The sequence below is a fragment of the Bufo bufo genome, chromosome 5 (genome assembly GCF_905171765.1).
Source record: "Bufo bufo chromosome 5, aBufBuf1.1, whole genome shotgun sequence".
Classification (NCBI taxonomy): Eukaryota; Metazoa; Chordata; class Amphibia; order Anura; family Bufonidae; genus Bufo; species Bufo bufo.
The window spans coordinates 557,612,797-557,625,484 of record NC_053393.1 but is presented as its reverse complement, the minus strand read 5'-3'; the positions used below and the strand labels follow the sequence as shown (position 1 = coordinate 557,625,484).

Below are 12,688 nucleotides of genomic sequence, written 5' to 3'. Positions count from 1 at the left end.
AAGACGGATCCGTCTTCAAATGCTTTCAGTTCACTTGCGGTGTTACGGATCCGGCGGGCACTTCCGGCAAATGGAGTACACGCCTGATCCGGACAACGCAAGTGTGAAAGAGGCCTTACTATGTATTATAAAAGTAGAGAAATTGAAACTTGAAAATTTGCAATTTTTTCATAAATTTTTGGTAAATTTGGTATTTTTTTATAAATAAAAATGATTTTTTTTTACTTCATTTTACCAGTGTCATGAAGTACAATATGTGACGAAAAAACAATCTCAGAACGGCCTGGAAAAGTCAAAGCGTTTTAAAGTTATCAGCACTTAAAGTGCCACTGGTCAGATTTGCAAAAAATGGCCGGGTCTTTAAGGTGAAATAGGGCTGAGTCCTTAAGGGGTTAAATAACATAAAATACGTAAAAATTAAAAATAATAATCTTGATCTAGGAGGACGAGGTCCATATGGAGTAGGAGGTTGAGGAGGCGGTGGATGTGGTGGTGGTGGAGGAGGAGGAGGTAGACTACACTGCTTTTTGGTTTTAAATTTATTTAATTTTTTTTAAATTAGGGTACACCCCAAAACATTGGGAAATATAACCTGTGATAACCCCTCTCTAGTCGTGCTAAACACACGTTCAGATAATACACTGGCTGCAGGGCAGGCCAGCACCTCCAAGGCGTAAAGGGCAAGCTCAGGCCATGTGCCCAATTTGGAGACCCAGAAGTTGTAGGGGGCAGACCCGTCATTCAGTACGTGTAGGCGTGTGCACACTTACTGCTCCACCATGTTGGTGAAATGCTGCCTCCTGCTAAGATGTTCCATATCAGCTGGTGGTGCTGGTTGTTGTGGCGTGCTGACAAAGCTTTTCCACATGTCGGCCATGCTAACCCTGCCTTCTGAGGTGCTGGCGGTGCCCCAGCTGCGTTGGCGACCTCTTCCTCGTACTCTGCCTTCGCCTTGTGCTTCCACTGTGCCCCCGCTGTCAGGTGGGAATGCCACCAGCAAGCGCGTCTACCAGCGTGCGCTGGTACTCGCGCATCTTACGATCACGCTCCAGTGACGGAATTAAGGACGGTACATTGTCCTCGTAACGGGGATCCAGCAGCGTGGCCACCCAGTAATCAGCACAAGTTAGAATGTGGGCAACTCTGCGGTCGTTGCGGAGACACTGCAGCATGTAATCGCTCATGTGTGCCAGGCTGTCCGGAAAAGCTGTCCTTTGTGGAAGGTGTATCGTCTGTGTCCTCCGTATCCCCCCCATCCACGCACCAGTGATGGCCATGAGCTGGTCTGGGTGCCACCCTGCTGTGAACATGGTTTCTCCTCCTCCACCTCCTCATACTCCAGAACTGAGCCATGGCTGGACAATTGTGGACCTGGCATTTGTGGGTGCAGGAACCCACCCTCGGAGCCACTTGTGAATGACTGGCCGGAAACCCTACGAAATGATCGCTCTTCCTCCTCCTCCTCCTGTGCCACATCCTCTTCCATCATCGCCGTTTTTTCAAGGAGACATAGAAGTGGTATTGTAACGCTGAGAATGGAGTTATCGGCACTGGCCATGTTGGTGGAGTACTCGAAACAGCTCAACAAAGAACACAGGTCTCGCATGGAGGCCCAGTCATTGGTGGTGAAGTGGTGCTGATCCGCAGTGCGACTGACCCGTGCGTGCTGCAGCTGAAACTCCACTATGGCCTGCTGCTGCTCGCACAGTCTGTCCAGCATGTGCAAGGTGGAGTTCCACCTGGTTGGCACGTCGCATATGAGGCGGTGAGCGGGAAGGCCGAAGTTACGCTGCAGCGCTGACAGGCGAGCAGCAGGGTGAGAACGCCGAAAGCGCGCACAGACGGCCCGCACTTTATGCAGCAGCTCTGACATATCGGGGTTATTTTTAAGGAATCTCTGCACCACCAAATTCAGCACATGCGCCAGGCAAGGGATGTGCATCAAACCGGCTAGTCCCAGAGCTGCTACGAGATTTCGCCCATTATCGCACACCACCAGGCCGGGCTTGAGGCTGACTGGCACCAACCACTCATCGGTCTGTTGTTCAAGGCCCGTCCACAGCTCCTGCACGGTGTGGGGTTTGTCCCACAAACAGATACGTGCTGTCGTTTCCCCCTGGCTGTGCTGAAATTGGTGGTGAAGGTGTTACGCTGACCGGATGAGGAGCTGGTAGAGGATGAGGAAGCCGAGTAGGAGGAGGAAGCAACAGGAGGCAAACTGAAGCGCCCTGCAATCCTCGGTGGTGGAAGGACATGCACCAAACTGCTATCCGCCTCAGGCCCAGCCGCCACTGCATTTACCCAGTGTGCTGTTATGGAGATATAACGGCCCTGACCGTGCTTACTGGTCCGTATCCATAGTCAGGTGCACCTTGCCACAGATGGCGTTGCGCAGTGCACACCTGATTTTGTCCCCTACTTGGTTGTGCAGGGAAGGAATGGCTCTCCTGGAAAAGTAGTGGCGGCTGGGCACGACGTACTGTGGGACAGCCACCGCCATAAGGCCTTTAAAACTATCCGTCTCCACCAGACGGAATGACAGCATTTCAAAGGCCAGTAACTTAGAAATGTTGGCATTCAGGGCTAGGGATCGCGGGTGGGTAGGGGGGTACTTCCTCTTCCGCTCCAGCGTTTGGGAGATGGAGAGCTGAACGCTTCCATGGGACAGTGTGGACATGCTGGGTGATGGTGACGGAGGTGGTGGCGTTGCTGGCAGATCCTCTTTTTGCGGGTCGGCAGGTGGCACCGTCACTCCAGAGGTGGATAAAGAGGCAGAGACTGCAGCAGAAGAGGAAGCAGGAGGAGTCAGAGACCTTTCTTGGTTTTCGAGGTGTCTACTCCACTGCAGCTCGTGCTTAGCACTTAGATGCCTGGTCATGCAGGTTGTGCTCAGGTTGAGAACGTTTATGCCTCGCTTCAGGCTCCGATTGCACAGCGTGCAAACCACTCGTGTCTTGTCATCAGCACATTGTCTGAAGAACTGCCATGCAGGGAACTCCTTGGAGCTGACTTTGGTGTGCTCGGTCCCTTGCTGCAGTGTAGGGTAGCAGGCGTACTGTCTAGAGGACGGCCGCTCCGCTTTTGCACCCTGCTCCCTCTTCTGCTGTGCTGGTGGATCTGTGCGACCACCACCTCTTTCTCCGAACTACATAGGTCACTCGCATGACCTTGATTCCATGTGGGGTCGAGGACCTCATCGTCCTCCACATTATCTTCCACCCAGTCTTCGCCTCTGCCCTCTTTGTCAGTCTGCAAGCTTTTGAAAGCCCCAGCAGTTGGCACCTGTGTTTCGTCATCATCCGAGACGTGCTGCGGTGGTCCTCCCATGTACTCATCTTGAAAGATAAGTGGTTGGGCATCGGTGCACTCAATCTCTTCCACTTCTGGAGCAGGGCTAGGTGGATGGCCCTGGGAAACCCTGCTAGCAGAGTCATCAAAAAGCAGAAGAGACTACTGCATGACTTGAGGCTCAGACTGCTTGGCTGTTTTGCAAGGGGGTGAGGTGAAAGACTGATGGACATCGGCTGCAGGTGCCAACTGTGGTCTTTCAGCAGGAGACTGGGTGGGAGACAATGTGAAGGAACTGGATCCACTGTCAGCAACCCAATCTACTATCGCCTGTACTTCTTCAGGCCTCACCATTCGTAGAGCCGCATTAGGCCCAACCAAATACCGCTGTAGGTTCTGTCGCCTACTCGCACCTGAGATGGGGTTTCACTTGTGCGTGTAGCTGGCACAGATCGACCACGTCCTCTCCCTGCAACAGGAGCTCCACCAGCAGCACCACGACCTGGGCCACGTCCCTTATTCAACGCTCTCCTCATTCTTTGCAAATTTAAGATCTTGCCCAAAATGGGTGTTTTTTAAATTTTTTTTAGAACAGATGCAGCAAAGGCCGCAAATTTTGTATTTTGCCCAAAAAGGGTGTTTTTTAAAACACAGAAAGTTATTGCAGTATTTCAAGATTATATTTCACACTGACAAATGCAGCAAATGCCGCAAATTTCGTATTTTGCCCAAAATGGGTGTTTTTTTAATAATAGAATATGACAGTAGTATCTAACGCTTGTATTTCACACTGACAGATGCAGCAAGGGCTGTAAAATGTTGTATTTTGATCAAAAAGGGTGTATTTTAAAATCCAGGAAATTATTGCTGTTTTTCAAGCTTAAATTTCACACTGACAAATGCAGCATCGGCCCCAGATGGAGGGTATTGCCAAAAATGGGTGCTTTTTCAAACCCAGAAAATTACTGCAGTATTTCAAGCTTGTATTTAACAATGATAAATGCTGCAAAGGCCCCAGATGTAGGATATTGCTAAAAATGGGTGATTTTTTTTTTTTTTAAACCCAGAATATAGTTGCAGTATTTCAAGCTTCTATTTGATTGTCACAAAAGCACAGATGCTGTGCTGGTGCACTGAACTTGCATAAAATGTCCGCCGCCGCCCACCTAACTAATAGATGGATAAAGTCACTGGGATCAGGGCAGGGTAAAAAGATTGTGCACTGCACCCACAAAACAAAATCTAGGAAGATCGCTGAGTTCACAAGCACTTCAGATTAAAGATTCTTTCCTATTCTCTCCCTCACACCAGCAGCATCCCCTCCCTACACTAAGCACAGCAGAATGATGTGCAGCGCTACGTGGCTCCAGCTTATATAGAGGCTGGGTCACATGCTGCTCTGGCCAATCACAGCCATGCCATTAGTAGGCATGGCTGTGATGGCTTCTAAGGGCACAGAGTTAAACGCTTGTTGATTAGCTGCTCTGCAGCCTTTCAAAAAGCGCTAAGAAATCGCCGAACACCGAACCCAAACTTTTACTGAAATGTTCGGGTCCAGAGTCCAAAAATCTTAAAGTTCGGTACAAACCCGAACTTTACAGTTCGGGTTCGCTCAACCCTACTCATCAGTATAAAAATTTAAGGCGACCCTTTTAATAGCTAAAGTTCTCACTCTGTCCTGGTCAGGAGAGAAGACAGGAGAGGTGAGAACTGATTATCTATCATCACTAGAACACCCTGCTTATCACTGTATATAGTATAAGGACAGGAGAGAACATGGGAGAGGGGAGAACTGATTATCTAGCATCACTAGAACACCCTGCTTATCATTGTGTATAGTATAAGGACAGGAGAGCACACGGGCGAGGGGAGAACTGATTATCTATCATCACTAGAACACCCTGCTTATCACTGTTTGTGTGTCGCAGTTGATACTTCCTTTCAAAGCGTAAGACCTGGAGAGGTCAGAGCTGATTATTTGGTCTTTATATACTGTTATTATTGGTAACGTTAGGCACATATTCTGTCCTCCAACGGACAGAGCAGCGCATGTGCAGTGACATGTCATAATGTGTGCACAGATGGCGCTGACATACTGCGCATACGCTACTTACCTGATGGGAATGTCACTTCTACAGGATATGACGTCAGGGGACACTGAAGCCATCACTGAAGAAGAAGGTCTCTGCTGGGGAGGGTTTCCCACCAGTATCTCCAGCAGTGATAGTCATCTCCAATAGGTGTTCATGTTATGAGAATGTATCCCAGCAGTGATACCAGTATAAGTGTCACATGACCACTGTGGCCATGAGGGTTTACATTACTGGTATCACCATTGCGGCCAGTGATTGAATGTAAGGGTCGTGTGAGGGTGCACCATACTGTAGACCAGTGGTTACCAACCTATTTTGCCCCAGGGACTGGTTTCATGCAAGAAAATTTTCCCATGGGCCAGGTAGGTGGGTTAATCACGCACATAACAAAACACAATAAGGCCTCATGCACACGACAGTTGTTTATATCGGTCCGCAAAATGGGGTTCCGTTGTTCCGTGATCCGTTTTTGTTTCCGTGTGTATTCCTTTATTTTTGGAGGACCACCAGACATACAGGAATGTAAAAAAAAGTCTGACAGGTTTGCTATGCAAATGATAGGAAAAAAACGGACGCGCGGACGCGGATGACAATCTTGTGTGCCTCCGCGTTTTTTAGCGGTCCTATTGACTTGAATGGGTCCGCGAGCCGTTTTCCGCAAAAATAATAGGACAGGTTATATTTTTTTGACGGACTGGAACCGCGGATCACGGACGCGGATGGCAAATGGTGCATTACCCGAGTTTTCAACAGACCCATTGAAAATCAATGGGTCCGCAGAAAATCACGAAAAACGGCGCAACGGACACGGAATAAAACAACGGTCGTGTGCATGAGGCCTAAAGTGCATATTACAGAATACATGCCTAACGTTACCAATACTAACACTATATGAAGGCCAAATAATACTGCTCAACCATAACCATGTAGGTCCCAGTTATTACTAATCCCATGTAGGCCCCACTCAGTGGCTTCTGGTGGTTTCTCCTCCGACTGGAGTCGATCTCTTTCCTTTTTTCCTCAGTCCTGCACAGATGACGTCTCCTGACCACAACTTGTTTCTGCATCATTGAACACCCCTATTTAGTGTTAATGCCTCCATTTATACCCCTACTTAGTAATCATCCACATTTAACCAGAGAAGATGAAATCCCTCCCAGCGCCCTATTTACATATAATACCCCACAGTAGTGGCCTCTTTACATAAAGTACCCCCTCCCCTTAAACAGAGTGCCCTCAAGTAGCGGTCTCACTAAATATAGCCCCCTTTTTACATACAGTACCCCCAATAAATAATGCACCAACCACTCCGTCATAGTCCCCCCAGTAGTATGCCCGGCACAGGAGGCAGCAATGATGTCATCATGACCATTCTGAATGTTAGCACTGCTTAGAGGCCTCAGCCCTAGCCGTCTTCAGCATGTGCGACTAAATGACGGGGCGTATAATACAATTAGAGTTGTTGCGATACCAAATTTTTGATTCGGTTTCGATACCATGAAAAAGTATTGCGATACTCGATACCATTCGATACCACGCGAAAAAAATAAACAAAAAAAGCCACGTGCATTCCTCATTTTTAAAAATGGCGAATCGCGCAGTTTTTATTTTATTTTTTCTGTTCCGGCATTCACCACCTAGATTTTTTTTTTATATTTTAATAGTTTGGACTTTTCTGACGTGGCGATGTAATATGTTTATTTATATATTTTATATGTGAAATTGGGAAAAGGGGGGTGATTTATACTTCATATTTTAGTGTTTTGTTTTTTTTTCACTTTTTATTTAATAACTATTTCCCCCCTTAGGGGCTAGAACCTGGGATCTTTCATCCCTTTTCCTATTCACCCTGATAGATCTCTATCAGGGTATATAGGACTCCACACTGTCCCTGCTGCTCTGTGCTTTGTGCACACAGCATCAGGGATGTTACCATGGCAACCAGGGCTTCTGTAGCGTCCTGGCTGCCATGGTAACCGATCGGAGCCCCAGGCTTACACAGCTGGGGCTCCGATCAGAAGCTGCCACTGCACCACCAATGAGGGGGGGTGGAGAGGTCCCTGTGGCCACTGCCACCAATGATTTTAATACTGGAGGGTTGAGAGGGGCCGGCGCACTGTGCCACCAATGATTTTAATGGGATGGGGGGATTGAGGGGGGGGGGCACACTGCACCACCAATGATTTTACCCCTTTATACAGGAGGCGGGTACTAGCAGATCAGCGGCAGTTAACTGCCGCTGATCGCAGCTCCCTGTCAGGGGCAGGGTGCCGGCAATGCGATTCTGCTGCCGGCACCCGCCTCCTGTATGTGTTAAAGACTGACTACTGTATATGAGTCCAGACTTTCACTATTAGGCCACACAGAGCGGCGCCCAGCGATGTCTCAGCACTCACCATTTAGTCCTGGGCGCCGCTCCGTTCGCCCGCAGTGCCCCATTACTGTCTCCTCTCCTGCTCCACATGCTGCTGATTACTATCGGAGCGATGGGAGGAGACATCAGCTTCACTAGTGGGCGTTCCTTCTCCCTGGCTGTAGCGCTGTCCAATCGCAGCGCAGGAATAAGGAACGCCCACTAGTGAAGCTGATGTCTCCTCCCATCGCTCCGATAGTAATCCTATCATTGGTGGCGCAGTGCGCCCGCCCCTCCTCCGCCCCTCTCTTCTCATTGCCGCCCCTCCTCCGCCCCTCTCTTCTCATTGCCGCCCCTCCTCCGCCCCTCTCTTCTCATTGGTGGCAGCGGCAGCAGCACAGGGGGAGGGAGGACAGCTTCCTTCTCCCCGTGCTGCTGAGAGAGAACATGAGCGCGCCGATAGCAGCGCGCTCATGTTCAGAGATACTAGACTGCGCAGAAGCGCAGCCCAGTATCGAAAAAACGGAAATCCCGGTATCGTATCGATACCGGGACAAAAGTATCGATTGGGTATCGAAATTTCGATACCCGCAACAACCCTAAATACAATACTTCCCGACCCCGCCGTTCAACACTGGTGCTCCCTTGGACTAGTACCAGATGACCCTTGGCCCGGTGGTTGGGGACCTCTGCTTCACACTGCTGTGACCTCAAACGTGGAGGAACTGCTCTGACGAGACCTATTTATTAATCCAGACAAAAGAGAGAAGACTAAATGTCCCTCATTATAAACATTTCTATGGGATTTCATGCGGATATTACATTGACTCCTTTTCTTCCATTCAGGTTCCTGTGATATAGGATTGTCCGATGACATCATCAGTACCAGATAATGGATGGAGACGGGGACAAGATGGCGGAGAGGATATTAAATCTTACCCTAGAGATACTCTTCCTGCTTACTGGAGAGGTGAGAGGTTCTGATGATGTCACATTACAATCATTATCTATGGTAATTACAGGGGATGTGACTGGAGAGGTGAGAGGTTCTGATGATGTCACATTACATCGTTATCTATGATAATTACAGGTGATGTGACTGGAGAGGTGAGAGGTTCTGATGATGTCAGATTACACCATTATCTATGGTAATTACAGGGGATGTGACTGGAGAGGTGAGAGGTTCTGACGATGTCACATTACATCATTATCTATGGTAATTACAGGGGATGTGACTGGAGAGGTTCTGATGATGTCACATTACATCATTATCTATGGTAATTACAGGGGATGTGACTGGAGAGGTGAGAGGTTCTGATGATGTCACATTACATCATTATCTATGGTAATTACAGGGGATGTGACTGGAGAGGTAAGGGGTTCTGATGATGTCACATTACACCATTATCTATGGTAATTACAGGTGGACATGGCTGTAGAAGTGATGGACTCTGGAATGTACATGGTGACATTTATTATTATGTCTTCAATGAACAGGATTACTCCACGGTGAAGAAGACGTCTAGTAATCTGATACATGAGAAGAAGAATAAGAAGATCCTAGAAGTCGTCCACAAGATGATGGAGCTGCTGACTGGAGAGGTGACACCGCCGGGAATGCGGGGACATTATACAGTCACAGCACTGGAGGGGTCTGGGTGATGACGGTGTCATTGTGTTGTCAGGTTCCTATAAGGTGTCAGGATGTCGCTGTCTATTTCTCCATGGAGGAGTGGGAGTATTTAGAAGGACACAAGGGTCTGTACAAGGAGGTCATGATGGAAGAGGACCAGCCCCTCACATCTCCAGGTAACAGACAGGACTAAATACAAATGTCCTGGAATTCTCTGTCTGTAAAGTCTGAGTCCAGTCTCTGTGTCTCCTGCAGAGAGATTCAGTCAGAGGACAACACCAGAGAGATGTCCGTGTCCTCTCCTTCCACAGGACGGTCAGGTAATGGAGATGTCTCCTCCTCTGTAGGAGGACGCCTTGTTTTATCCAGTACTATTCTAGGTTTATACTGGTGTAATGAGCTGGAGATGGCGGGATTACAGCCGACCACAGATCCCCCGCCCGCCTCCCCTTGAATAATCGTTGGTGGCCAGTGGGTATACCAGGGTGTCAGCACATTGCTGACACCCTGGTATAAACGGCTGACATCTGTGATGCGAACCTTCTCAGGCATCCTGCTGTCCATGGTGCTGAACAGATCTGTTCAGACAAAGTGTAAGTAAAATACAGTACAAAACACTATATAGAGAGCTGCTGAACTTTCTCTTTTTCTCAAAACACTATATAGTGTACTGTATTATACAGACATCAGACCCACTGGATCTTCAAGAACCAAATGGGTCTGGGTAAAAAAAAAAGTGAAAAAAAAACACATTTATCACTGATTAAAAATGAAAATAATAAAATTCCCTACACATGTTTGGTATCGCCGCGTCTGTAATGACCTGATCTATAAAACGGTCATGTTACTTTACCCAAATGGTGAACACCATAAAAATAAAAAACTATGATGAAATTGAAATTTTCCCCACCTTCCCAAAAAAGGTAATAAAAGTGATCAAAAAAGTCGCATGTACGGCAAAATTGTAACAATCAAACCGTCATCTCATCCCGCAAAAATCATACCCTACCCAAGATAATCGCCCAAAAACTGAAAAAACTATGGCTCTTAGACTATGGAAACACTAAAACATGTTTTTTTTTTCTTTCAAAAATGAAATCATTGTGTAAAACTTACATAAAAAAAAAAAAGTATACATATTGGGTATTACCGCATCCGTATCGACCGGCTCTATAAACATATCACATGACCTAACCCCTCAGGTGACCACCGTAAAAAAATAAAAGTAAAAAAAGCAACTTTTTGTGACGTAAGATGACAAAAAATTGCTTCTTTTACACCGTTTTTATTTTTATTTTTTTACGTATGCACCCAAAATAGTGCCAATCAAACCGTCATCTCATCCCGCAAAAAATGAGACCCTACTTAAGATAATCGCTCCCAAAAATTGAAAAAACTATGGCTCTTAGACTATGGAGACACTAAAAATTTTTTTTGTTTTAAAAATGAAATCATTGTGTAAAACTTACATAAATAAAAAAAATTGTATACATATTAGGTATCGCCACGTCCGTGACAACCTGCTCTATAAAATTACCACATGATCTAACCTGTCAGATGAATGTTGTAAATAAGAAAAAAATAAACGGTGCCAAAAAAGCTATTTCTTGTTACCTTGCCGCACAAAAAGTGTAATATAGAGCAACCAAAAATCATATGTACCCTAAACTAGTACCAACAAAACTGCCACCCTATCCCGTAGTTTCTAAAATGGAGTCACTTTTTTGGAGTTTCTACTCTAGGGGTGCATCAGGGGGGCTTCAAATGGGACATGGTGTAAATAAACCAGTCCAGCAAAATCTGCCTTCCAAAAACCGTATGGCATTCCTTTCCTTCTGCGCCCTGCTGTGTGCCCGTACAGAAGTTTACAACCACATATGGGGTGTTTCTGTAAACTACAGAATCAGGGCCATAAATAATGAGTTTTGTTTAGCTGTTAACCCTTGCTTTGTAACTGGGAAAAAAAATATTAAAATGAAAAATCTGCCAAAAAAGTAAAATTTTAAAATTGTATCTCTCTTTTCCATTAAATCTTGTGCAACACCTAAAGGGTTAACAAAGTTTGTAAAATCAGTTTTGAATACCTTGAGGGGTGTAGTTTCTTAGATGGGGTCACTTTTATGGAGTTTCTACTCTAGGGGTGCATCTGGGGGGCTTCAAATGGGACATGGTGTAAATAAACCAGTCCAGCAAAATCTGTCTTCCAAAAACCATACGGCGCACCTTTCCCTCTACGCCCCGCTGTGTGGCCGTACAGTAGTTTACGGCCACATATGGGCTGTTTCTGTAAACGGCGGAGTCAGGGCAATAAAGATACAGTCTTGTTTGGCTGTTAACCTTTGCTTTGTTAGTGGAAAAAATGGGTTAAAATGGAAAATTAGGCAAAAAAATTAAATTCTCAAATTTCATCCCCATTTGCCAATAACTCTTGTGCAACACCTAAAGGGTTAACGAAGTTTGTAAAATCAGTTTTGAATACCTTGAGGGGTGTAGTTTATAGAATGGGGTCATTTTTGGGTGGTTTCTATTATGTAAGCCTCGCAAAGTGACTTCAGACCTGTAGTGGTCCCTAAAAATTAGGTTTTTGTAAATTTCAGAAAAATTTCAAGATTTGCTTCTAAACTTCTAAGCCTTGTAACATCCCCAAAAAATAAAATATCATTCCCAAAATAATTCAAACATGAAGTAGACATATAGGGAATGTAAAGTCACAAAATTTTTGGGGGTATTACTATGTATTACAGAAGTAGAGAAACTGAAACTTTGAAATTTGCAAATTTTTCAAAATTTTTGGTAAATTTGGTATTTTTTTTAATGCAAAAAAAAATATTTTTTTGACTTCATTTTACCAGTGTCATGAAGTACAATATGTGACGAAAAAACAATCTCAGAACGGCCTGGATAAGTCAAAGCGTTTTAAAGTTATCAGCACTTAAATTGACACTGGTCAGATTTGCAAAAAATTGCCTGGTCCTAAGGTGTAATAAGGCTGTGTCCTGAAGGGGTTAAAGGGGTTATTTCAAGAAAAGTATTGCTGTGTAATAGATGTTGCATTATTACGATGTACATGCAGTAATAATATTGTTTGTAGTTTTTTGTACATGTTTTAATGTGAATTTAACGATTTGAGAATAAATAGGCTTAATCAGGCTAAGTGATAAGAATGTTTACTAAGTGTGACTTAATATAAGGTAAAACGGATAAATCACTTACAGAATGAATAATAATCACTTGGGCTACACAATACAATATGGGGGGAAACTCCTGTCGCCATGTCATAGCAGATGGCTGACACCCCATGGTGATACGAGAGAGAGATAG

At 45.7% G+C, this 12,688-nt stretch overlaps 1 protein-coding gene across 1 annotated transcript in view; it reads left to right on the top strand.

Annotated features, from left to right (window-relative positions):
• The window catches only part of LOC121002652 (zinc finger protein 850-like), a 78,153-nt gene that overhangs the window by 5,726 nt on the left and 59,739 nt on the right, over positions 1-12,688 (top strand). The window contains exons 2-5 of the mRNA XM_040434086.1: positions 8,581-8,704; positions 9,158-9,336; positions 9,420-9,543; positions 9,623-9,687. Coding sequence (XP_040290020.1) covers positions 8,605-8,704; positions 9,158-9,336; positions 9,420-9,543; positions 9,623-9,687 — 468 coding nt within the window. The 5' untranslated portion in view covers positions 8,581-8,604. The remainder of the gene's footprint in view (positions 1-8,580; positions 8,705-9,157; positions 9,337-9,419; positions 9,544-9,622; positions 9,688-12,688) is intronic.